The 25238-nt window shown below is 35.2% G+C and overlaps 4 protein-coding genes across 9 annotated transcripts in view; 1 reads left to right on the top strand and 3 right to left on the bottom strand.

The window, feature by feature from the left end:
- Positions 1-20940, bottom strand: part of LOC119080060 (delta-sarcoglycan) — a 27112-nt gene extending 6172 nt beyond the window's left edge. Inside the window, exons 1-3 of one of the 4 annotated variants that reach the window (XM_037188274.1) lie at positions 20686-20940; positions 7145-7363; positions 1206-1264 (exon numbers count right to left, since the gene is read on the bottom strand). In XM_037188274.1, coding sequence (XP_037044169.1) covers positions 1206-1264; positions 7145-7279 — 194 coding nt within the window. In that variant the 5' untranslated portion in view covers positions 7280-7363; positions 20686-20940. Of the gene's footprint in view, positions 1-1205; positions 1265-7144; positions 7364-9725; positions 10058-20685 lie in introns of those variants that run through there. The other 3 variants (XM_037188272.1, XM_037188273.1, XM_037188275.1) reach the window with 3 other exon arrangements.
- On the bottom strand, positions 12472-13741 carry LOC119080631 (tRNA (guanine(37)-N1)-methyltransferase-like). The gene has a single exon (XM_037189038.1). It carries the CDS (start codon positions 13510-13512, stop codon positions 12472-12474), a length of 1041 nt encoding a protein of 346 aa, XP_037044933.1. The 5' UTR covers positions 13513-13741.
- LOC119080045 (tRNA (guanine(37)-N1)-methyltransferase-like) lies at positions 16074-17548 on the bottom strand. Its single transcript, XM_037188247.1, has one exon. The coding sequence runs from the start codon at positions 17450-17452 to the stop codon at positions 16103-16105; it is 1350 nt and encodes a 449-aa protein (XP_037044142.1). The 5' UTR covers positions 17453-17548; the 3' UTR covers positions 16074-16102.
- LOC119079999 (carnitine O-palmitoyltransferase 1, liver isoform) overlaps positions 19370-25238 on the top strand; it is an 18124-nt gene continuing 12255 nt past the window's right edge. For 2 of the 3 annotated variants that reach the window (XM_037188166.1, XM_037188171.1), the window contains exon 1: positions 19405-19871. The gene's annotated coding sequence lies outside the window, so the exon portion shown is untranslated. Of the gene's footprint in view, positions 19872-25238 lie in introns of all 3 variants that reach the window. The other variant, XM_037188169.1, reaches the window with a different exon arrangement.

The following is a 25238-nucleotide window of genomic DNA, read 5'->3' as shown; positions in this document are numbered from 1 at the left end:
ATATAATGTGATGATGTACTGATGTGAACCATTTGTAGCTAAAACATAAATTCAACGATTGAGTTTATGAAAAATTCCTCATTCTCGGTAAGAGACGAGATATTATTTCATTAGAGAAAGAAAAAATTGTGTCTCGTTGCAGTGAGATGCAGATTCACAGCTGAAAGAAAATGTTCTGTATCGCTATGCTACGCATCTTCTATTTTCGTTCCAATTATAGCGCTTTCCGATTTTATTTTAATATGAAATGTGATGCAGAGTCATAGTATGATAAAACAAAATCATCAGTAGCATGACACAAAGATAATTCGTTCATAAATAACATATCATTCGAATTTAATGCTTTTCATCTATTTTTGAACTGTAGAAATTACAACCGAGGTTGCAAAAACATATTACAGTGCAAAATCAACGCATTTTCTTAAAGTGAATCAACGATACTCTAAAATGTTCGGCAGGTGAAAAATGATAGACGAAGCAAGAGTATCGACGACTTTGTGAAGAAACGGTGAGTTTCTGAAGAAGTTTTGAATAGTCAAAGTACTCACAGTTTCTTCAGAAGTCGTTGTTCCTTAACCTTTTGTAAAAGGAATATCCCTTTAACAGAATGGCGAAACGGTGAGAAACGACGACTGCTCAATATTTCTTCAGGAACTCACCCTTGCTGCAGAAAGTCGTCGATAGTCATTGAGATTTAGCGTTTAATCTAGACACTAGATCTTGGTTTCCACTTACTCTGTTTACGCTCCGTTTGCTCGCCGTTTACTCTTTAAACAATTAAAAAAAAGGCGTGATTTAGCTAAACGGTGGCAAAACGACGTAAGTGGAAATCAAGCATTATGACTGAAACGATAGTTTCAACGTTTAATAACTGGATTTGTATTGTAGTCATATCGGTAAAATCTCATAGTTGGACTAGTAGACAACAGTCTATGCCACGTAGTTTCCTTAGAACTCTAGATGTTGTAGCAAACATTGAAAAACATTTTTGATGGTAAAACTTTTCTTAACTTGAAATTCCTTCCTCATGGCTGATTCCTTCATGTGACTTACGAGATTTGAAGAATTTTCATAGAACTAAAGCTTTTGGGATTGAAATTACTTTTATTCATGCAAACAAAATTGCTACAAAAACTAACAGAACGATGGAAACGACAATTTTAAATACGAAATTCTATTCAAAAGTTTTCATTCTCATCACTTACAGTTTAAGTGTCCGTTTGTTTTGGCTTCGATTAATAATGTCACTTTGATGATTAATTTCCTGCAAAAAGATATAAATCCCATTGAACTGGCACTCCGAAACGATCATCGAAATCAAAAACCAATAAATAATAAAGTCACATACTCAAAACCGAAAAACAAACACCATAACTCTTATCAACAGGCATTAAGAAAAGTATTTGAAAATTTTCGTAGACAGAAATGACTTTAGAACTTTGAAACTTTTCGATTTTATTTCCTTTATTTTGTGTCAGTAAATTCAGTGTTCATAATAATAATATCGAATATAATACACACGACGAGCAACACTTCATTTACCACATTAAATTATAGAAAAGAAACTTTTCCGAGAAAAGTTGAAAAGCGGACTAAAATTATCTTAGAAAACAGAATCATCTCCGACAGGTATTAAGTGTGTGAAATCACGAAAATAGTTTTTTTTCTCTGTGGAGATGCGAGTGGAGTTGATTTCGATGTTTTTATTGGATTTTCTTCTCATAACGAAATATAAACGGAACATTTTATGAATTCTTTGTTGTTTCGTTTTAAAACACATTATTTAATGTGTGAAGAATATATTGAGTTAAAAAACATGTTTAGTAGCGAAATGTAATAAAAACGCTTAAGATTTATGGAGACAGTATTCTATGTGTAAAAGGTGTGAGTAATGAACATTTTTATTACCGTGTAATCATTAGCAGGTTTTTGAATATCAACAAAAAAAATTTAATGTCGCAATTTTGAAAAACCTATATTACTTGCCATTAAAACATTTTTCTATGTGTAGCCTGGACATACATACACATAAAACTTTAATTAACATTCATTAAAAATGAAGCGCGACGCACCATTGACTTAATGAAAGAAGATTTTTTGTTCATTCAATTCGTGTTAATTACACTTGGTCTTGACAACCCCCTCTGTTCTGTAACACAGGTTTTGTTCATTGACACAATAGTTCGTTAGATCGGACTCGGTGTAGCCATTTCAAACAAAAACATAAAAAAGTAATGAAATTGGTATGATTCTCTCAGTGTATTCAACACTTAACATTGTCAATGTTAATGTTTCAAATGCTCTACTTTCGATGGAAAAAGTGATGTTTTGGATCAACTAAGGTGTGTTTTATTTTTAGGGGAAGACTATTGTGGGACCAATGATATTCGATAGCAGACTTTCTAGGATCTTATGGGGCTGAATCATTATTTTCCGACAAGGTCTTATTAGTAACATTAAATTACCGATACATCCCTCGATCATTTTAAGCACAAAATGAGAATATCTATTTGCAGATTCTTGAGAAAGCCTAAAACCTAGCTGATGAAACTTTTCCACTAAAATAATGGGTCAGCTTTCTAGTTTCCCTGGGTAATTTGTTATAAAAGATTGAAAAAACAGAACTCATTTTCATGATACAATTGGTGAAAAATTCGGTCCAGCACCAAGTTTTTTTGCTGTATCAAAAAATCTATTATTCATGAACGATGTTTGTCGTGACCCATATTACGTCGCGTGAAACATATGCAACTCGTAACGGTTACCACCAGTTGAAAACAGTTATTATGACACTCACTTTTAGTGGAAAAAGTTTCATAGACATGTACTAGATTTTAAAATAATAAAATCTAATGTTTGCGAGGTTGTTCAAACCACACGGTGCGGTTGAATGAATTTTAACTGAGCATTTTGATGCACTTTCGATATTTTTCGATATTATTAGTCAGCTCGGAGCCCTGAACTTCCACAAAATTTTTAGATTTTCATCCGTACCGTCGGTGACATTGGTGCATAGCCCATCATGTGTACAGAGAGAGAGTGGTGGAAAACTGGTTGTGGTTTCAATCGATAGTGCCCGAAATTCTAATAACAATTGTACAATAATTTAGTACCCTAAGTGCAAGTGAAGCCGGTAGAGACACAGAGCAACGAACTGCCAGAAATCTAGTAAATCAAAAATGAACCGCTCATGCCAGGTTTATTTTAAGTCTACCGTGATCGAGTCTTACACTTCGTTCGATCTAAGAATTTTCAAAATATTGATACAAAATCTATCATTTGTTCATTTGTTCAAACAGCGCTTTTGGTGCATACGATGACATAAAAGAAATCTTATCGCCTGTTTTTGTCGACAGCTCAGATGACATAGCCGGCATCGGGCATGAAGTCTATGAGCGCAAAATCTTACTCTAAGAGCGCAACATCCTACTCTAATGGCGCAACACCTTAGTGGAAAATTGTAAAGATTTTGTAAGATAGGCACCGTATGGTCATTCCAGGCCTGCATAGGCGTCTGAAATACGGAGTAATTTCACCTGTCGTAATTCGATCAGCGTATACCTCATTTTAAAGCAAATCAGATCAAACTGAAGAAGAAACAAGAGACCATGACAATTTCAAACACCCGTCTACCCATTATGGTAAGCTTCCAAACTCGACATACTGTTCATTTTGTGTGTTCGGTTTACAAAACACAAGTAAATGCGAGAGTAAATGGGAAAAAAATTAAATGTCAAGCAATTTATCAACATATTATTATGATGGTTTTATGGTTATGTTCTTTAAAACTGTTATGTTTTATACGTTTTATTATGTATCCTAGAGTTAAAGTTCTATGCTAAATTAACTTCAACATTCATTTTAAATATAATGCATATCATATCGCATGTTGTATGTGTATACATAACTTTCAACAGATATATATTTCATAACAAAACATTCTTGGGTAATTAAAGCCAGCTTTCAAACAATACCCTGTTCTATGGATGAAAATATATATAGTATAATACACACTACCAGCGACAATGAACGTAGATGTGTCGGAAAATAATGAAAGGTGTACGAGATATACAACGAGATATATTCCGGATACGATTATCAACGACTCCGGTTGTATGGTAATAATAAGTTAGAAAATTCTCTGTAAAAGACAACTTTTCCATTATCTAAATTATGACAAACGAACTAATGAAACGGCGCAGCAAGTACAACATAAATAGATGCAGTTTCCATTAACGTGTAGCTTGTAGCAAAATCAGTTTTTAAGAAAGAGTTGGGAAAGATTCAACTCGTAATTCAAAACAATGAAAACTCCGGCTTTAAATAATGTTTTGTTAAATACCGGGGGCTTTCAGAGATGTCAAGCTTTCAAAGAAAATTGATGCGATATGGATGCTTCAGCAAAGTTATTGGATTCTTCTTCATCAAAAATTCATCGTCAAAGTTATCAAATTATCGAGTTACACACAGACATTTCGTCTACCAGTCTACCATTCCTAATTCCTCTATAAATTTCAACGTTTCACAAGAAGATAGCGAAAGAAATAAGCAAAATGAAAAGAGCAATCCTTTCGACCATCATATAGCTCCTTACATGGCATCTTGACTCTGTTCTGTGAATCTAAAAGTCTCGAAAGGAAACTCTAATTAAAATTGACCGACAGTTTTATATATCTTATAAAGTGCAAATTGCGAATAGCATTCCTATCTCACAAAAATAGTTTCAGTGAGAATTGCGAATCTGAAAATTTCATCATTTTCATCTGACTGTAACATTGGTATAGATTTCACAACAGTTCCCAAACGCTTTTCTTCCAACAACACGTTTTTTTTTTCTTTAAATGAGTTCCGACATGCACACAGTATTACAGCATTATATCTATTCGAAGCTGTTAAGCGCGTATACATGTTCAGCTAGGTGTTTTATATCTTTAAATATATTTTTTTTTGTCAGAGATCTTGCACATTTTGATATTTATTTATAAACGAAATACGACAACATGAACGAGGAGGCAGCTGTGCACACGGGTGTATCACTGTAATTTATAGTATATCGTGGAAAATTAGCGTCTTTGTGCAAGCGAAATATCTCTACACACAGAGCCAGACAACAACAAATTTTCGTATTTGTTTTAATACTCCGACAACATAAAATCCGCACAGAGAAGAGAGAACGAGGAGAAGTGTGTCGTGTAGCCCGTAGGTATTATAGTATAGACAATCGGCGTTGCTAGAGCCGCACTAAATTTTTTTTTTTTGGAAAAAATGGAAATTTACTGCAAATTGAGGTAAACATTAAACAAAAGAAGAAAGAAAAAAATAATAAAAAGTTGAAGCTTAATATGAATTTAACGATCGTCGGGTATTGCCCCATGCTCGCACATTTTTTTTCGGCTGAATGCAAAAAAATTATTTAAATTAATTCAAACTTTCAGCACATATTTTTGACATTAACTTTCACTGTGAAGTGTGAATATATGTTATTTTAATAAAATGGTGTGTGTGTACCTCCCCCTAGTAAGACTCTGGAATATTATATGTTCAGCAATGTGAAAACAAGTGGTTGTATGATACGGAAAGACAGCGCTTAAATTAGCAACATTGCCTTCAAGTACACATTTTCATGCTTCTGTTCTCATTATACACATACAACAGTTAGTACTTGCAATTTATGTATATATAGAACGGTACTTATACTTTACAGTTGGTGTTATTTCCGCTCGGTGTGACTCAGCTGTTACAATTTCCAAATTAAATGGACACTCTGGTGGTTTAGATATGGTTCAAGAGTAACACAAACACACAAATAGCACAGATGTTAGACAATGGGGCTAAGGAAAATTTGAATTTATGTGATTTTATTTTCGGTCGAATTTTCCGACATGGCAATAATTAGACTTGAATGTATCCGATCGGAAAAACCAATATCGAAAACGCCATCTATTTTCGGTCTTTATGCCACAATAAAATGGAAACTTATGTTGCAAATTACAAAAACATGTCCCTTGACTGAAATTATTCAAAAACAAAAACATGTAACTGAATAATTGTCATGTGCAGCCAGCACACACAACTTGATATGAAGTGAACGTAACACACATTCTGCACATAAAGTTATTTAACGGAAAGTTTATAGTAAACTACATGACGTTGTCTTTGTAACTTTGCTAGTAAATTTTACCAAAGTCTAAGACACGGCGCAAATATAAATGCAACTCTGCTCTGTGTATTTATAATGGAAAATGGGTATGAAATAAAAGTCTTGCCAGTGTGACGAGAGAGAGAGAGGGAGAGTATATATATATATGTGTGTGTCTATGCCGTAAAGTTTCGGAAAGTAAAGCTGAAGTTATGATAATATGAAAACATATCTGTTAAGAAAATTGAGTTTAATCAAACAATAAATTTTATTTTTGGATGCTAGACGAAAACTTAAGACGTTTGTCTTCATTTCTATATAAACTGCATGTACCCTTATCATATACTAACACTTATCATCGTCTGAGGATAATTTTCAGTTAAAAAAAAAGAAAAAATTGAAAAAGAAAATCAGCTCGTTTCGCGAAACTTTTTTTTTAAAGCTTTTGAAATATATGAAGTGTTGGTCGACATTCTTTAAATAGAAATTTATAAATGGTAAAGGGATGTACATATAAAACGCGTTTAGGTAAATAAGCCACGTCAGGAATTATTTAATAGTAAATTTCATAGCACCAAGTGTAAGGAAATTTATAAAATCAAAATAAAAACAGTCTCAGGTGGTCAGAGATATTTTATGATCGCTGGCTGACACTGACACAGTTTAACATAAAATTCTAATGAAGTAAGGGGCCATTCATAAATGACGTCCACTACTTTTGGTCGGTTTTAGATCCTCCTCCCCCATCTTCACGCAAAAACGGTCAAATTTGACCCAATTTTGTTAGGGCCATGAACAGTTCCTAAGAGGTTTTCCCTCAATTGTTCCTTCACAACGACAAAAAAAGAATGACATCTGGTTGTCATAGTATTATATAGTGAAATTAATGTTGAAACAAAATGAAGTAAAAGATTTTGTATCAAACACTAAGCAATACCTTGAACAAAAGAAGTACCAGATTTAGTCGTGATATAGTTAAAGCCGATAAAATCAATATTGACTTACCTTATGGGCTGGCTGGTGCAACTGCTTCAAACGCCGTCCTACTGGAACTGGATAAGATGGAAATTCATTTTCGTTGCATAAGAATGATGTGCCCTCGTTACAATTATTTAAGTTTTCCAAAAATTCATGTTTCATTTTACATTATACATCGCAATCAAAAACCGATTTATTTGAATGCTTCACATAATTTATTTTTTATAGGGGAAAAGGACTCGTACACTGAAAATTAGGTAACCCATTATAAGTACTACAACGTAGCCATATAATTTGGGAATATTTTTTTTGGAACTATGTTTGCATGGTTAATTTAGCAGCAGGCATTTAATTTTCGTTTAATTGGTCGGGTTGGCAATAAGAACAGCGAAACTTAAAATGAAGCCAGCCAACAATTTCGATACATTTTAAGCAAACTACACATAAGAACGGTCATTAATTTCAGTCGAACAAAAATAACTCTATTAAACATCATCTAACCCCAATTTATGGCTTTCACTCGTTTCCATTTAGACATTATTATGCACAAAACCCATAATGTTTTTTTGGTGGATGTGTGTGTAGTATAGTGTAGTATACAAAACGGTAGCCAAAAGAACTTGATGTAGTCATTTGCATTTAATTTAATGGAATTAAATGTATAAACTAGTCGCTCCAATTTATGTTATTAAATTTTTGATAGTACACCGTATTTTGATGTTTCGAGGACAGACTGTATAAATTACAATCCGAAGGCATAAATTATTCCGAAATTTATTGGCAAACACGATCCGCCTTATAACAGAAAATGTGAAATTTATTGAAATTAGTGAAATTACCAAAAAATAAAAATTTTGTGCAATTCAGTTTCTGCTTCGAAAAAACCAAACTATTTCAAAATATTCTGCAATCAGTGAAAGACTACCAAAAAAAAAGTTCATTGCATTCACCATGCATACATACAACGTCCATACAGCAATTCACCAAAGCCATTTTCAATGTTATTTTCCCGCAATTATTTTGTATAATTGAACAGGAGTTTTATGTCTCTCGGGGTTAAATGTCACAGCGAAAAAGTCCTATTGTGAGTAACGTTGTACCGTTACTTTTATATTATATAGAAATGTCCCGTTTCTGTGTCGTTTCGTTTATGCACAGTGCAATTTATTGAATTCTTTTAGCCATGCACAAGTCTCGTTTGTGAATTTGAAATTTTATATAAATTATATTTGATATTTGAATTGAGTCGTGGGAATGCGACACATTTAAACTAGCAAATTAAAATGTAAAGCACACTAGTGATCAAACGTTGAAAATGTTTTGCCTTCGGTGTGGAGATTGTGGAGTTAATTTTGAGGATTCAGTTTTAATCAACAAAATTAATTTGCCAATTTTTTGTGTGTGTACATTTTTTGATTTTAAATAAAATCATGAAAAGTTAGTTGCGACAAACAACACGAGGGCCACGACAATCGTTTTATTGGCAAGTAATTTCTCATGATTCGATAATGATTTTGAAGGAAATAAGGGGAGAAAGACTTTCAATTCGGTGGGACCTATATAAAGATTATCGCTATTTGTCCTTTCCCAAAATGAAAACTATTTATTCTACCCGGTGGAGTGCCTATCAATTTTCAATAATCGGTTCCGGACTCGTATGAAAAATTTTATTAAATTTTTATTTTCCGAAGTTTAAAAAAAAATTGTAATTTCGCCACCGGCAAGAGCATTTTTGTCGAAAATTTTCGTTTTTCGGAGAAAATGCTTCTGCCAGTCTCGAGCTTATAAGTTTTTTAACAGGCGGTTTCGGAATGTGAAAATTTAAGAAAAATTTCTTTATAAGTCCAAAACCGCCCATTAAACAAGCATACACTCGCAGAATTTTGAAAACCGACACTGCCTAAGGGTTGAATATTCAGTACTGCAAAGGCAAACTTTTGATGCCTTTCTAGCGAAAACTTTTTTTTTCGTGTATTGTCAAAATGGAAATTGTGTAAGAATTACACACTTAGGACTTTATAAAAGCATGAATCCACTCAGTTGCATACATAATATATTTCCTAACTTCGTCGCTTATTTCCAATGTCGTTTAGGAAAAAAGTTGTTCCTAACTTATGCTAAAATGCTAAAATTCGATTCCATCACTCGCCTCCGGCTCGAGCTGAAAATCTCCCATTCGCTCAAAAAGCATTTTAGCATTACTACAATAACTATTAAGTAACATCTTTGACACGTAACATACTGCATTTTAAGAAGGAACAATTACGAAAAATGAGAAACTGAAGTAAAAACTGAGGTGTAAAAACCAACTTCTACGAACATCGTCGAATTATAAAGAATAGGAGAAGATCATAGACAATTTGAAGCAAATTTCTTTGCAGGCATTTTATTAGAGATAATTGTACGCAGAATTATTTACGAAGAAGTCGGCAGACAGAAGTAACACGGTAGTCTACCTCTATGAGTAACACATGGGCAAATGGGCTAATGGGTCACTATTAAAAAAAACATATTTTTAAAGCAGGTTCCACGACTTATTGAGATACAGAGAAGACGGCGCAATTTTTAATTTTGTTTCGGTTCAAAAATGTAGCCTTAAATTCCTAACCTGCTGAATTCTTGAATTCTGGTATACAACTACTTCCGAACCAAATTACGTTAAAAATTAATTTTAACTTTCATTCTCGGTCACTATTTTTAAATTTTTTAAATTTTATTTTAGTCTTTTTCGCTCAAACAATCATTTTCCTGCGATGTCACTCACATAATTAATTGTACAATTTTCGCAAAAAAAAACATCTGAAGTACCCCGCAACCGATTATTTATTACACAGATCAAGTTGAGTTATGATTTATTTTTTTAAACACTCATTCTATGCGGAACTGTAAACCGAAACACAACCATCCCCGTCAATAACATTCATATCACTGAAGTGAAATGTTTTTCCTAGCGGCTGATACAGCACTTCATCAAACCTATTAAGTATATCAACTCAAAATTGAGAAAACATTTTCACATCAAATGGTGTTGATGCTCTCATAATAATAGAGAATTACCGGAATTTCTCTCCTAGTGGAACTTATCTAACCCACGTGCTTTTCTTTGATGAAAACTGAAACGATATTGGTGGGATAAGTAATGTGGCGCATGCGTATGATATTGTACTCGGTTGGGTGGTGAAAATTGGCACAAAAGGAAATGGGAGTTTCTTATCGAATTTGTTTCAAAAGGAATATCTCTTATTTCAAACATTTGTTTATTGTTAAATGATTGAATTTTATGTCGTTCACAATAGCGTTAGCGTAGGTTTAGAAATAAATTTTTGATTTTGGTCTGGCATTTTCTTGTTGATTTGAAAGACTTTTGACTATATTTGTGATCCGCTTTCAATTATCTTTCATATAATAATAAAATAGGCGGGATTTAACATTTCATTCAAAAATTTTTTTTTGTATCTGAGCCATTTCAACAAATTTATACAAAGCAACAAAACCGTTTACGTCTGCTTGATATCAGATGTATGAGATGATAATAGCTGGAGATCTCATTGCTTATTCTCTGTCGCTTAACAGGTGACAGTGTACTCGCTTGCCACTACTGGGTTTGAGACTTGGATTAGAAAAATATTATTTATTTTTTTACAACTTCGATCAATGAAAGAGAGACTGAACTCAGTAATAATTTCCTTTTATGGAACATGTAAGTAACTATGTGTAACCGAAGGAGTAAATGCGTACTTCCGTACTCCTCTTGAAATGGGTGATGTGTGTTTGAGCTCTTACAGTCTCGCTGCAACAAATGAGAAAGTCTAACTAAAAACCAAAATTACTTTGCCGAAATTTATACTTGATAGTGCTGGTGTTTTGCTTGTTCCATGGTTTAACATTAGAAGGTTACACCGATCACTGAGACTGTTATCGCAAAAAAGCAAAGAACTTTCATGTAATTTTTGTACAAAATTGTAGCGCAATTTCGAACAGAAATGCAGTTAGAGTTACCGATAGCCGGGCGATCGGCATAACCTCCTCATAATACAGCCTTGGCTTGTTCGACATGACTTCAAAATATCTATTTTCTGTTAGGATTGGGATTATATTTATTCACTTAGTTCCTAGACTAGAGTGTTAGTGTTAGTTGCGACGGCTGGTTGGAATCCTAACAGGACACAACAGCTTGATCCAACTTGCAGAGGGTGTGGGCTAGAACCGGAAACAGTAAGACATTTCATATGCACTTGCCCGGCTCTGAAGAATTTAAGGACTAAGCATCTAGGAGACTTTTATTTGACTCCTGAAGAACAGTTAAAGCTGGACCTGGCTAACGTGCTTTCTTTTATTACAGGAAGCAAGTGGCTACTCGTACCCGAAAGGGGAGTCTGAAAAGAATTTTTGAACGGAGAAATAACACAATGGGCCCAACAAGGACTGGTCTCAGTGTTTTTGATTTGTGTAACTTTATTAATGCGATAAATGTTCAATTTTGCTCTTTAGTATTTGAAAATTTAGTTGTATAATGATTGTAATGCACGAATCAAGTTTCCAATAAAAACCAAACCAAACCAAGAGTGTTAGCTGATTCAATTCTCTAAATCTAAAATTTTTTTTGACTATCTTAATTAGATAGGTGATTGATGAGGTTGTTTCAAATTACTCTATGGTAGTGCATCAATAATTCACGCCGTAAGTGTGAATTTGCCTCTTCTCTCTTCAGCTAGCTGTACAGTGTACATTGTGTGATGTTGAAGACAGCGCCATTGCACTTTCTCGTTGAAACGTTAAAACAACCACTAGGAGTGTCTTAATGTGATCCAATAATTGTGTAAAAAACAGGTAGTTAAATTCGCGAAATATTGCATACGTGTAGGAGTTTTGAAGAGAAATTTGCAGAGATATACGAGGATAATACAGCTACTGGTGCCAAGCTTTTCAGAAGTATTTTAAATATAAATTTCCCTCACAGGTTACCAGCAACGAATGTGGAACGCTGGAAAAATCTAACAAGCAAATAACTATGGCAAATTTCTGAATCTGGTGGGTATGAGTAGTGGACAGGACAGTAGACTTCAGGACAGTAGACTTAAAACTTGATCAGATGCTATTCCATTCTCATTATTCTTATTCAGGTGCGAAACATTAGGTTCTAAATCCCAGATATCATAATGCAAGAAATCAAATCACTGAGGCCCTACTGAGAATGACAACCAGTACTCCGTAAAGGTAAGGTAAAATTACTTAAAGTAACGGTAATTTTACCTCAATTAAAATACGAAATAGTTGATAGAGTTACTTACACAATCAAAACTTTATTGTGAAATCAGGAACTGTAAATAATTTCGAAGCCTTATTGACTTGACTTATGCTTCTAGCTGCTTCAGTTCTTTCTTCGCAGTTAATAGTTCATGAGTCAAATAAAAGGAAACGCGGTATATGTATCTTCTCCCCAGCCCCACTTGTTTTACAAAGTGGACTCCATCCAAATTGTCACCTAATTCGTGTCCCAAATTATCTTCAACCAATTTCCGTGCTATGTTCGATGTGTTTTCACCCTTCGTGAAACAATACACATGCACCAGAGGATACATCGGATGAGTGACTTCGTCGATGTCGTTCAGCAATCCACAGAAACAATTTAAAAAATCAACAGCCATTGCAGGCAGGTTCATTGTTATGTGAATTTTGTAGTCCTTCGGTTCGTTGTTTCGCCACCGTGAAACCAAATCGTTTTTGATTTCATTGCAAATGAATTCTCGGCCGTCTTTATTGAAAGCCGAAACGTAGTTGGTGACCCTGTTTCGTCGGATGTTAGCTTGTAGCCATTTGAACGATTCGGGATTCAGGTCATTAGCTAGAACCGTGCATTTAGATTGACCAGCCGGAACACTGAATGGACCAATACCAGCGAAAACGTCATACAAAACGTCGCCGGGCCGTAATAGTTTAACAATTCGGTTGTGTTCCCCCTTTAAACGGGGATTCCAGTAAACTGTCGAAAAGTCGAATTCAAATTCGATCCCATTTTTTTTATCTGTAGTTTTACAGTCACGATCTCCACACAACACTTCAATTGGCGCACTCCGAAATGTGTCGTTAATCTTTTGGCACTTATTGGTGACTGTTCGACAGTGTGGCTGTTTATCCAAAAGTACTTCACCGATAATCGTCTTATACGGTAACAAATGTTCTGCTAGATTAAAATGAATAATGTGTCCGACATAAACATATGATGGCAATGTGTGTTGAAGTTGACACTCTCCCATTGGTAGAATCGATTTTAAAATTTCCTCCGTACTCCAATTATCGGACGTCAATTCATACTCTCGCCATGTTAAATTGTCTTCGGTTATTCCGACTTCTTGAACTGCTAGAGGTATACCGTCCCAAGCCTTCACAGCCATCGGTTGCAGTAGCAGTTTTTTTCGCACAGTTTGTGTTCCCTGCACTGGTTTTAGTCGACGAATTTTGAGAGAAAACTTTTTTAGATCCGGCAGTGCACTGCGTATTATGTTAAATTATTATGATAAATCCAGCATAGGAAGCGAGACGGTCTTACGAAATTGGTCTCTATCGAGAACAGTCATTCCTTGTACATGTTTTGGTGGTAATAATTCATTGTATTTCATGATGCGGTAGCTGCACATACTCCTATGAATGTACCTTTGCACTACTAACATTGTTTTTTGTTGACAACAAGTATTTCGTAACTAAAAGAACAATTTCCATGAACAGAAGTTCGAGCTTTTTGTTTGTAAACATATTTTCATCAGACAGAGAAACTGTCGTTGATGACATTTGACGATGTGTGCGCCGATTACGTCTCTCTCTCACTCGCACGAGACAGTATCAAAACGTTTTACAATAAGCGGTAAGCATTTGAATAAATTAAGATCTGGAGAACTCCATATTAAGGATATGACTACATTCACTCTACCACAGCACTGCTCCTAGCATGAACACTGACTTGACAAGCGTCAAATTTGCAGGCTTTAGCGATAAGAGCTTCCGCTTAGGATTGTTTGTGACTCTATGTAAAAATTGAATCGAACCTAGTAGCAGAGCTGTGAACCTAGTCATGTTCATTTGCAAGTTTCAAAATCTGTGATAAATTGTATGACGAAGCTGTAAAGTCAATGAAATTTAGGTAAAATGTTAAACAAAATCTGATTCTATGAATAGTGCTAAGAATTATGTATGTTTTATAGCCACTGAAGATGCCATCCAATGTGATGCGTGAAATATTTGGCAAACAATAAAAAACGGAGAAAAAGACTGAGTTAAAGCGTCTCTTCTTTTAGGAAAGAAACAAAGAACATAAAAAATCGACAGCTCATTGAGTGAAACTCATCCCTCAAAAAAGAACACGGAAAATATCAATGGGGGTAATCTAAACGGCGGGCCAATTGCAACGACACCGTCATCAACAAACCTGTAAAAGATACTCACAGGATCCAAATTAAAGAAAAAAAAGTTCGACAACGAGTAGTGATTCGAGCGTTGCAGCTAATGAGGAATCGTCGGATGCCGACATTTTGTCTCTTTCGCCACCTTCTTCCGGTTTAAATTATTCGTCTAGCAATGCAAACTGTCGATTTGAACGAAGCTGAAGAAATACTCACCAATGACATACTACCATTGACAAATATTATTCCGACTGGCGTGTGCTTGAATGCTGACAAAAAGGAAAGTTGTGCTCTGAAGAACCAAATGGCTAACGCTGAAATCGATGTTCGTGTGAGAGACGAAACGATTCGATACAATAGAATCTAAGCCGAAAACTGAAAACGAGGAACAATCTTCTCCGTAAAATTGCTGGCACCGATTGGGGTAAAAACGGACATATGCTGCGAACTACAGCTCTGGCACTCTCATACTCGTTGGCCGAATACGCAGCACTGGTATGTGGTATAAAAGCGCTTATGTGGATAAAATCGACATTCAACTAATCGAAACCATTAGAATCATTACAGCGGCAGTCCAGTCGACGCCTCAGCCATGGATGCCAGTGGTGGCGAATATCGCTCCACCAACTTTACGAAGGAAGATGCAGATTTAGTCTAAACTCATAAATCACCGAGACGCTGAGAAATGTGCCGATTGTGCGCGATCTCACAAATCCACCACCACGTCGAATTACTTCCAGACACCCAATTTGGAAAGGTCCGGATATCCATTATCCAAGCTGACGATTTTCCGATAACGGAACGTTGGCGACAAAAATGGGCAGAATACCCAGATTTTGATAACAAGTCAATCATTGAAGATCCGACTGTATCTGTACCAGGCCTTCTTCTTCACCGAAAAGCGTGGAAAACGCTTAATAGACTGAGAACTGGACATGGGTGCTGTGGCAAAAAAATGTATTTGTGGAAATACACCGACACTACTTCGTGCCATTGCGACAACTGCTCAATCAACTTAAGATAAACACGTCTACACAGTGATGACTGAAAACGGACAAAAAAGTGACATTCATTTTGCAGCCAGGATCGGCGATGTCCGAAGGGGCCTGCAGCTTTCTGTAATTAACCTGTCACGTACGCCTCATCTGTTATCGATAACTACGCGAAAAATAGTGACATACTGTGGGTAATATAGTCATTTGAAGTACAAGATTTGAAATCAACAGATCGAAAACACTTTGATCGATGGAAGTAATAGACCCGATAATAATACGATCATATGCTTACCGTCTGTAACAAGTTAATTTTCGGATATTTGTTATTTTGATGGAAACAACTACCACTTCCTTATAAATGTTCAATTCTTAGGACTTGACGATGACTTTCGTAAAAGTTTAATGTAGAGTATGAAGAGGTCTTTTGAAGTTTGTTGCAACATTTCAACACGACAGATCATATTTTAAGAAATTTTAGTAACTGAAAATTGCTGAAAATTTTGAATTTTGGTTATTTGGCTATGTACTTCCCTATAGACCCTGCCTAAAAGTAATTATTTTTTTCATTTTTCGACTAACCATTTATTGTCATTTCAAGAAATACAAATTTTTTTCGCATCCACATTCACGTCGGGTGACGGAGATTTTGATCGTTTCTGTATTTTCTTCGCAGTTAATATTTCACGGGTCAAATGGAAAGAAACGCGATACATGTCTTTGTTCGGCGCTACATTTCTCACAAAGTAGATTCCATCCAAATTGTCACCTAATTCCTGTCCTAAATTATCTTCAACCAATTTCCTTGCTATGTCCGATGTATTCTCACCCTTCGCGAAACAATAAACGTGCACCAGAGGATAAATTGGATGAGCTTCTTCGTCGATGTCGCTCAGCAATCCACAGAAACAATTTAAAAACTCAACAGCCATTGCAGGTAGGTTCATTGTTATGTGAATTTTGTAGTCCTTCGGTTCGTTGTTTCGCCACCGTGAAACCAAATCGTTTTTGATTTCGTTGCAAATGAATTCTCGGCCGTCTTTATTGAAAGCCGAAACGTAGTTGGTGACTTTGTTTCGTCGGATGTTAGCTTGCAGCCATTTGAACGATTCGGGGTTCAGGTCGTTGGCTAGAACTGTGCATTTCGATTTTCCGACCGGAACACTAAACGGTCCTACACCAGCAAAAACATCGTACAGAACGTCGCCGTGACGTAGCAGCTTAACGATTCGTTCGTGTTCCGTGCTTAGGCGCGGATTCCAGTAAACTGTCGAAAAATCGAATTCAAATTCGATTCCATTCTCCCTAACTGTAGCCTTGAAGTCAGAATCGCCACACAGCAGCTCAAATTGAAAGTTTCGATATGTGTTATCGATCGTTTGAGACTTATTGATGACTGTTCGACAGTGTGGCTCTTTATCCAGAAGAACTTCTCCGATAAGCGTCTTGTACGGTAGCAAGTGATCTTTCAGATTCAGGTGAATGATGTGTCCGATACGGGAAAATGCTGATAATGCTTCTTGATCCTCTGGTAGAACGGATTTTAAAATTTCTTCAGTACTCCAATTATCGTACGTCAATTCATACTCTTCCCACGTTAAACGGTCTTCGGTTATTCCCAAATCTTGCACAGCAACAGGTATACCGTCCCAAGTCTTCACAGCCATAGGTTGCAATAGCAATTTTTTTTGTCCAGTTTCTGTTAGCTGCACGGGTTTCAGTTTCCGTATTTTGAGAGTAAGCTTCTTTAGATGCGGCATTGCACTGTGTATTTGAATGTTTGATAAATCCAGTACAGGAAGCGAAACGGTCTGACGAAATTGCTCTCTGTCAAGAACGGTCATCCGTCGCACATGTTTTGGTGGTAATAATTCATTTAATACCATGTTGCGATACAAGCAGAAATTCCTTTGAATAGACTTTTGAAGTAATCCTCCAACAAACATTTGGTTTAACCGAAATAATTGCGATAACTAAATGCACGGTTCGAACTTCTTATTTGTTTACACAATTTTCAATACATGACATACACGTGCTGTCACCGGTGACATTTCGGGAACGGTGCGTCGATTCTTCTCTGAAATTTCTACGAACGCACTCATTATTGCAAAACGGTGTAAGAGCGGCATTGGTGCTTTACCGGCTTTATAATCAGTACAAATACGAACGTTAAAATCGAATTCTATTGACTTCTGTTAAAGAGATACCTCTACTGAGTAATTCGAAATTATAGCCTTAAGAGCAATAAAACACCGCTTCTTATCTGAAAAAGTAACTTTGAGAGATGACCCTAGGTTTTCGGTTCCCCACCATAGAGTTATACTCGAGAGTTAGCATGGCGGCACTGATGCTAATCAGCAGCCAAAAATTACAGGGGCACCCAGTTATGTTTAAATATGACATCGTCCATCGTCACCATGCCATCTCTCTAATGTAACTTTAAGTTCCCTGATCTCTTATAACGGTCAATGGGTATAGTGACGATTGCTTTCAAAGCTCATCTTTGGCATTTTCTTTCTCTTTCTAGCGTTTATCTCAAGACGTGAGATAGAAACAGAAGGAAGAATGACAAAGATGAGTTTTGAAAGCAATCGTCACTTGCTGTTTAGAAACTAATGTTCAAATGTAATAGGTTGTTGTACAACTCTATGACATTTATAGTCTAAAATTACTAATTTCAGCGCTATATGGGTTGTGCTGCTACGTTACAAAATTCATACTTTCATGTGTAAGGTCAATGCTGAAACGACAACTTATGGTAAACACAAAAACTTTTGAGAAGTATTTTATATGCTCACAAGTAGAAAGACCACAGGAACACGTTTCTGGAAATTTACCGAAATAAATAATTTTTATTTAATTAATTTCTCTTTTCATGTTGGTGCTACACGTTACAATATAAAAATGTTTCCTGATGCGAAACACAGTTCACTTCGTACAATTTGCATGTACGGCACTTAATAATTTTTCTCTCATAAGAGAAACTAAAAATTGAACGCGCTCAAATAAACACATTGTTCACAAAAAGATGTACAATTTCCCATATATATATTTGTGAACCAACTTCACTGTTTTGAAATTTCACTAGAAAATGCAAAATTTTCACACCAGAAAATAGAGCGCAAAGAATGAAGTACAAATGTGGCTCCTCCAACCTCCATAGCCTAATAGAGGTTTTTTTATTTCATTGCGAAACGTTTAAGTAATGCATCTCTTCGTCCTTAAAGGCGTCTAGTTTGTGCGGCAGACGCAGGCCCGGACTGGCCAATGGCCATACGTTGAATTCGGGGGATTCCCGATGGGCCTTTTCGGTTTTTGTGTGAAAATATTTAATTTGTGGGCCTTTTGCAATTGAGTTGCATGGAGCGATGGGCTTTTTCGAGCCAGTTCGGTACAGGGCAGACGAGTGAACATGAATTTCTACTGAAGTTCAGTGGCATAAAATCCAAGACTGTAAACTCTGGGGAGTTCGCGCCAAGGATAACCGAGAACACACCTTTCAACAAGTGGTGTGTCACCCGCGTATCATAATCTGCGTGACCTCATCAACATTTACAGCCTTGATAAATTCCAATGCAATTTTAGATCACTAAATAGAATTTTATCAACTGCACAGACAAGAACACAATACTATCGAGAAGAAATTGTCTACATTTATTGATTTACTCTGCTCTAAAGTCTATGCAATTTGCTTTGTACTTTGCATTCTAAAATTAGTCATCAAAAAAATAAAACAAAAAAAATCTTTGAATTTCACGTATTGCAACGGCAGCTCTTGCTTCAAATCGGAATGCATGATTATAAAAATGACATGAAACGAGTTGAAACGAACGCACGTGGTATGGAACCGAGTGAACCGAGTCCGAATCGTATATTGCCCCTTCTACTTTCATGAAGATTGCAGTCAATCGAGTTTGAAGGTAGTAGACGTAAACCTTACAGTAGGACGTTCAGTTTTGGTCGAGTTTTAAATCTTGTTGATTTGATTTAAATTGAATGTTCCTGTTGTTCATTTTCTTAACGAACAGAAAATTAAGTAATTACGGTCGTGTAGGTTCAGTTCCAATAATTTTACAGTGTCGAAAATTGCAGTTCCTTACAGCAATTTCATTTCGTAATCAATTTTTGAACATTTTACAAAAATAGTGAGAATTGCATAAAAGCACAGTTTCGAAGGCGAAGTGCGGTTCATAACAACGTAGAATTTGATCTTTGGACCTTCTAGGAAAATTTACGGATCTGGTGGCTAAACTTCTACTTTCACTTGAAGAATTTGTGTTTATAAATTGAACTTTGTGTGATGCAATATTGAATTGAATAAGCAGACCAGAACAACAATATTTGGAAAGGTGTGCAGTTCTACAAGTAAGTAATAACGTAAGATTATCAATAAATTTTGCTTGTGAAACATTTTAATGCTTCGCCGTATTTGTGTGTGGACGTGTTGGTGAAAAAGAGGCATAGACGGGAATATTATACACGTACTCTATACGTACGGAAAAAAGGCGCAAGCGGCGCAAGCGCCAGTGTGGATGAACATAGAATGTATTTTTACACGCACATTGCTTCGGATCTTTGTATTTGTATGTTATCAACGTCAAAATAATTTTTAGGTCAAAGCACCCATCATCGACCCAGATATGATTATATTCATTCACGAGTTTAGAAGTCCGTCACAAGGAAAATTCTAATCACTTAGATGTGGGGCGCCAGATCTTATTTCAGGTCCATTTTCTTTTTTTATAGAGATTTAAATACGACAGATCAAGAGGTGGAAGAGGTCAACGAAAATTCTTCGACTGTCCCAGAAAAGTAATGATAAAAATCAGAACCGATTCAGTTCATCTAATGTGCACGTAGGTCGATTGAAATTGTTATCTTACTCAAACTAGCGTCCGTCGTTGGACAATTATGAGATAGTCTATTGCTTATGCAAGAAATTTTACAATTTTTGAATTAAACTGATAAACTGTTGAGTCGTTTTAAATCCGAGCTAGATATGTCGTTAGAAGTGCAATTATACCGACTCTAGCATTTGTGTTGGCAGGACCCGATTCATACTTTAAGCTTAAATCAAAAATGGTAACAAAAATCGTAATGTGAAAGTTTCAACAGTGATGCAAGTTCAAATTTCCTTGAGACCACTTAAGCTCAAAAACATCTCAACGATAATACCCACATTTCGAATGAATCGCAACCGAAATGACATAACATTCCATTCAATAACATGACGTCAAATTGACACATCTTGAATAGATGGAATGACACAACACACTTCATCATCCTTAATCGGAATACAATGTGATAAGAAAAACATGCGTACGTGTAGACGCTTGAATTCAAAGTGTCATAAACAAAGAACGTTCAAAGGTTGCACGGTTTACAAAAGAATGAAAACGTAAACCAACACTGAAGTACATTATGTGAACTGAACCAACAACACTCATTACAATTGTGCTGTAATGCATGATACTTGTAGATTATACAGCTATAGTTGGCGCAGTCATTGTGCATATAGTTGCACCACGGAAGGTGACATTTACTTTTTTATGATAAGCAGTAAGTTGCATTATTAAAATAAAATTCTCTGGTCATTGCATACACGACAGCGTAGTATATACCTGGTGCATATTATACATGCAAAGTATTATTAAATGTGTGATGTTGGTGAAACAATGTATAGTATGCAGACTTTCCCACTCCACAATACACAAAAGATCGATAGAAAATGAAAACTTAATTTGCATTTCGACCGTATACCTAATGCTTTCACAAATTAATTTTGTCGATAAGTTTGCCATATTCGGAAATTAATAGCCTGAAAGAGTATCTATGGCTTTTCCATGTTTGATTAAATTTTATTATGATGAAGACTTGTCCGATCACTTTTTCTTGCCGCATAAAATCCCACACGCCAAACGAGTCAAAACGAGTGGATAGGTTCAACATCATCTTTTCTTAATCGACTAGCTTTGTTAACTCTAACATTCGTGTTTCGGATATTATGTCCATCTGTGCGTAGTGCATATTCGTACCAAATGCTTTTATTGTATATCGAGAAACCGTAAACGAACGGAAAATTTATGGAAATTTACCAGCTTCATAAGCCTCACACCTTTTTTTAGTGATCTTATTTTAACTGACCAGGTAGTGCACACATAAAGTGCAACAGTTTTTACGATTTGCAACGTTTGAATATGTTAGACAAGACATATAGAATGAGACCGGATATTTATCAATTATTACAATCACGTATCCAGCAACGAGTTTAATTTTTCATAAAAACATATTTGGAATTTTCTTCCATAATAATCAATAATCAAGAGATTACAACACCAATTCTTTAACATAGCTATTTGCCAGTGCGGTTTCAATCCTATGCTGTAAAATGTTAGTTATGGTCATGTGTTAGTGAAACTTTTATTTAGTTTACCAAACGTAGAAGGTTAAATGCTATTTTGTAACATAGTAATTCCGACAGTTTTACACCAAAGAAATGTTGTAATCACAAATTTGAAATGATTTTTTTCTCTGTTGTTGCTGTGTGTGTCTAAGTCTTTCCAAATGAGATGATGCATCGAAATTGGTTGAAATGAACCGAAGTTGTTTGGGTATATATTTTCGTTGCCGATCCATTCAAGAATAATTTATTTCGAAATGATTCGAACAAAATCTTTTAATCAACAATTTTTATGTGTAGTGTCTCACTCAAAAGGTTTTTTTTTCATCTCAACAATTTACGAATTGCGTTTCAAAATCTGTTCGAAGTGAATTGTACAAAGAAGCAACAGGTTTCGTATGGATAATTTCAAAATAAACTAAAACAACGACAAAAAAACCAACCGAAGACAGTAAAGGTCAATGTTAACGTATGTACAATGTACATTATGTGGTGTCGTTTTGTTTGTGTATTGAATATGAATGAATGAAATGAACGAAAGTTGAAAATTTTATATTTTTAAAGTTCAACTAACTTGTCGATATTATATACAATAAATGTGATATGAACCCCATTTTATCGAATGGGTTGGGTGTGAACCTTGGAGCTCATATATTCACTGGTCACATTTTCATGTCGATAAATTTAATTCCATGTTTTCGATGTTCAATTTCAAACTTTCGACTTTGAACACTGTTATGATGCAATTTTATTTTTGGAGCGTAGATTATTTTCGTCCGTATCATTTCGCATTTATCGCAAACATTAAATGGAAATGCTTTCGTCGAACATCGTCTGGGTTCACATCGTTTATTTAACAAGTGTTGCGTCTTATACTTATTACGTTATCAGTAGGTAGTAGGTTTCAGTTATAAAACAGGAACCGCTCGTTCCTAATACAAGAGAGAATAAGATGAATTTCTTCTACAGTTCTCCTATCGCGAAATGGTTAAGTTTTTGTTACGTTTGACCACTGTTTCGATCTGAGAGAAAATTTAATAAGTCTGTCGACGTTTTGAGCCACAACAAAAGCTAAACAAAAGTTTTGGCCTTTGTGCCTCATATGATGTGAACTTAGAAATGTGTTTTGATCAAGCTTTCATAAGCCACACATTCATGTGACGGTTTTTGATTCTTCTATAGGTACAAGGTGCAATGTGTCTATATTTGTTAAATTGGTTCGTGAGAGAGCGAGCTGTCAAGTAAACAAAGCACAAATTGAAAAAATGCCATTCTGTCTCTCAGAAGGAGTACTGTTTTGGAGAGTGGAAATCAAGCCAGGCCTGCGTAAGCCTACTACTTTTATTACCAATGTAAAGATATTTTTGACGAAGTAAATCATACACTCGCTTAGCTTTTACAACTAAGTTCTATGCTTCTGTGTTTAGTCCATTAGTCGTAACTTAACTGGTTTTAGATAAGCTTTTTCTGTCCAAAAATCACGATAGTCGTTTTTTCCCCTGATTCTAATTTCGTTAAGAGAGCATAGAATGACTAACATCAGAAATCATCACGTTAATTGTTAATGAACTATTCAAATCACAATTGTTGCTTTCATATTACAAATCAGACAAGGTTTTGCATTCAACACATAAAAGTACAAATTCCAGAGTTCAGGCGTTCATATTTTACGACTGACAAAAAGTTATCGTTACCGTTTGTTGTGTGGATTTATAAGTTCCTAACATCAGTCTATCGAAGCATACAAATCACTATATTGAACTTGATTAAAGATCACTTTCTATATCTTTCGAGAATGATTGATTGCTTTATATAATTCAGAATTTGTTGTTAGATTGACGCAGTCACAACTCGTTCATCTATAATTGATGTTTTTACTTTGTATGAATACTAGAGATTATTTTACAATTTAAATGTTATTGAAGGTTAGGCTTGATAATATTGACAAAATCAGGGGTAGCAGTATCGTCAACAGAATTTCCATTAATCAATTTAATTCTCGAGAAAATCAGTTTATTGAAGAGAATCTCAGCCACGTTGTACCTCGTCAATGTTTCGAATGAGTGAGTTCTTGAAATTGAAATAAATATGATGACGTAGCATTGCAATTTTCCTTCCTCATTGGTTTGCTGTGTGGTTTATTAATGCACGATGCACGACGAAATTATTACAGATCTGTGTAGTTTTATTGTTCTTTTTATTACATGCCATAATGTGATTGCATGTACTTTACTAACGATGATCAGTAACAGCTCAATAAAGTTTAGGTTATTGTAAAGGATGTTGTCACTCATTTTAGTTGATAGTATGTGTCTTTACGTAAATTCACTATAGAATAGACGGAAGGTAAACGTTACGTGCGTTGAAAACTTTAGATTCAATTCGATAGCGTCTTGACACTGAGTTCTTAAGTAAAAAAGTTGTAAAGTCGCCTCCTCTAAATGTGTTACACACTGCTAATATAATGTCAAAGTTGACGCTAATTCCTTCACAAAGAAACGACAAGCTCTGACCGCATGTCTTATATTACCTAAAAAATGTTTTAAAAAAATGAAGTTCAAAATTTGAAATTGTACTACAGTGAACGACATCTCAAATGTCTCACTGTAAAATTTTTCTGAGAATATTATTGTGTCATTGCAAATTCACAATGACATTCTCTGAAAAAAATGACAGTGAGACATTTGAGATATCGTTCACTGTATTGAAAATATCAAATGAAGTAATAGATCCGATAGTAAAACGTTGATTTGCTTTCATTCTAAATTATAGCCTTGAATATAGCTAATATAGCTAAGATCAAAATAGATTTGATAGTAAAACTGGTGATTTGGTTGCTTCATTATGTGATATGTTAAATGAGTTAGAACAAACCAATGAAAAAATTTAGGAAAAAATTTTCCCTGCTGTTCAACTGATTTATTTAAATGGGTGAAATAACACTACTAGTGTTGTTTCAGCTCAAAGCGAATTTTTAGCGAATTAATTCGTAAACGATAGATGCTGATACCATATGTGAGACTTGAAGCACAAGACACAAGCTTCTGATATATTGAGGGTCTTACCCTCTTAAAATGTTTTGTTTTAACACACATTAAGCTATATAAGTTAATACTAGCTGGTGGTCAATCACTACATTTATTATTGTCGTCGTTGTTCATAGCAGCTGGATAGTTGTTTCCAACAAGAACTATATGAACTGTACATGATTTCTATTGGCCATAATTGAACAAATGAAATGTTTTCCTTGTCACTCATGCAAGATAAGGTAAAATGATATGTAGATTTTCTGCTTATTGTTCATGATGCGCGAAACATTATCCAAATGAATA

Source organism: Bradysia coprophila, unplaced genomic scaffold (assembly GCF_014529535.1).
Source record: "Bradysia coprophila strain Holo2 unplaced genomic scaffold, BU_Bcop_v1 contig_350, whole genome shotgun sequence".
NCBI lineage: Eukaryota > Metazoa > Arthropoda > Insecta > Diptera > Sciaridae > Bradysia > Bradysia coprophila.
This window is presented reverse-complemented; position numbering and strand designations above follow the sequence as displayed.

Excerpts from the sequence above, each read along its gene's own strand:
- LOC119080631 (XM_037189038.1), bottom strand. The coding sequence starts at position 13,512 with ATGGCTGTGAAGGCTTGGGACGGTATACCTCTAGCAGTTCAAGAAGTC.
- LOC119080045 (XM_037188247.1), bottom strand. The coding sequence starts at position 17,452 with ATGTTTGTTGGAGGATTACTTCAAAAGTCTATTCAAAGGAATTTCTGC.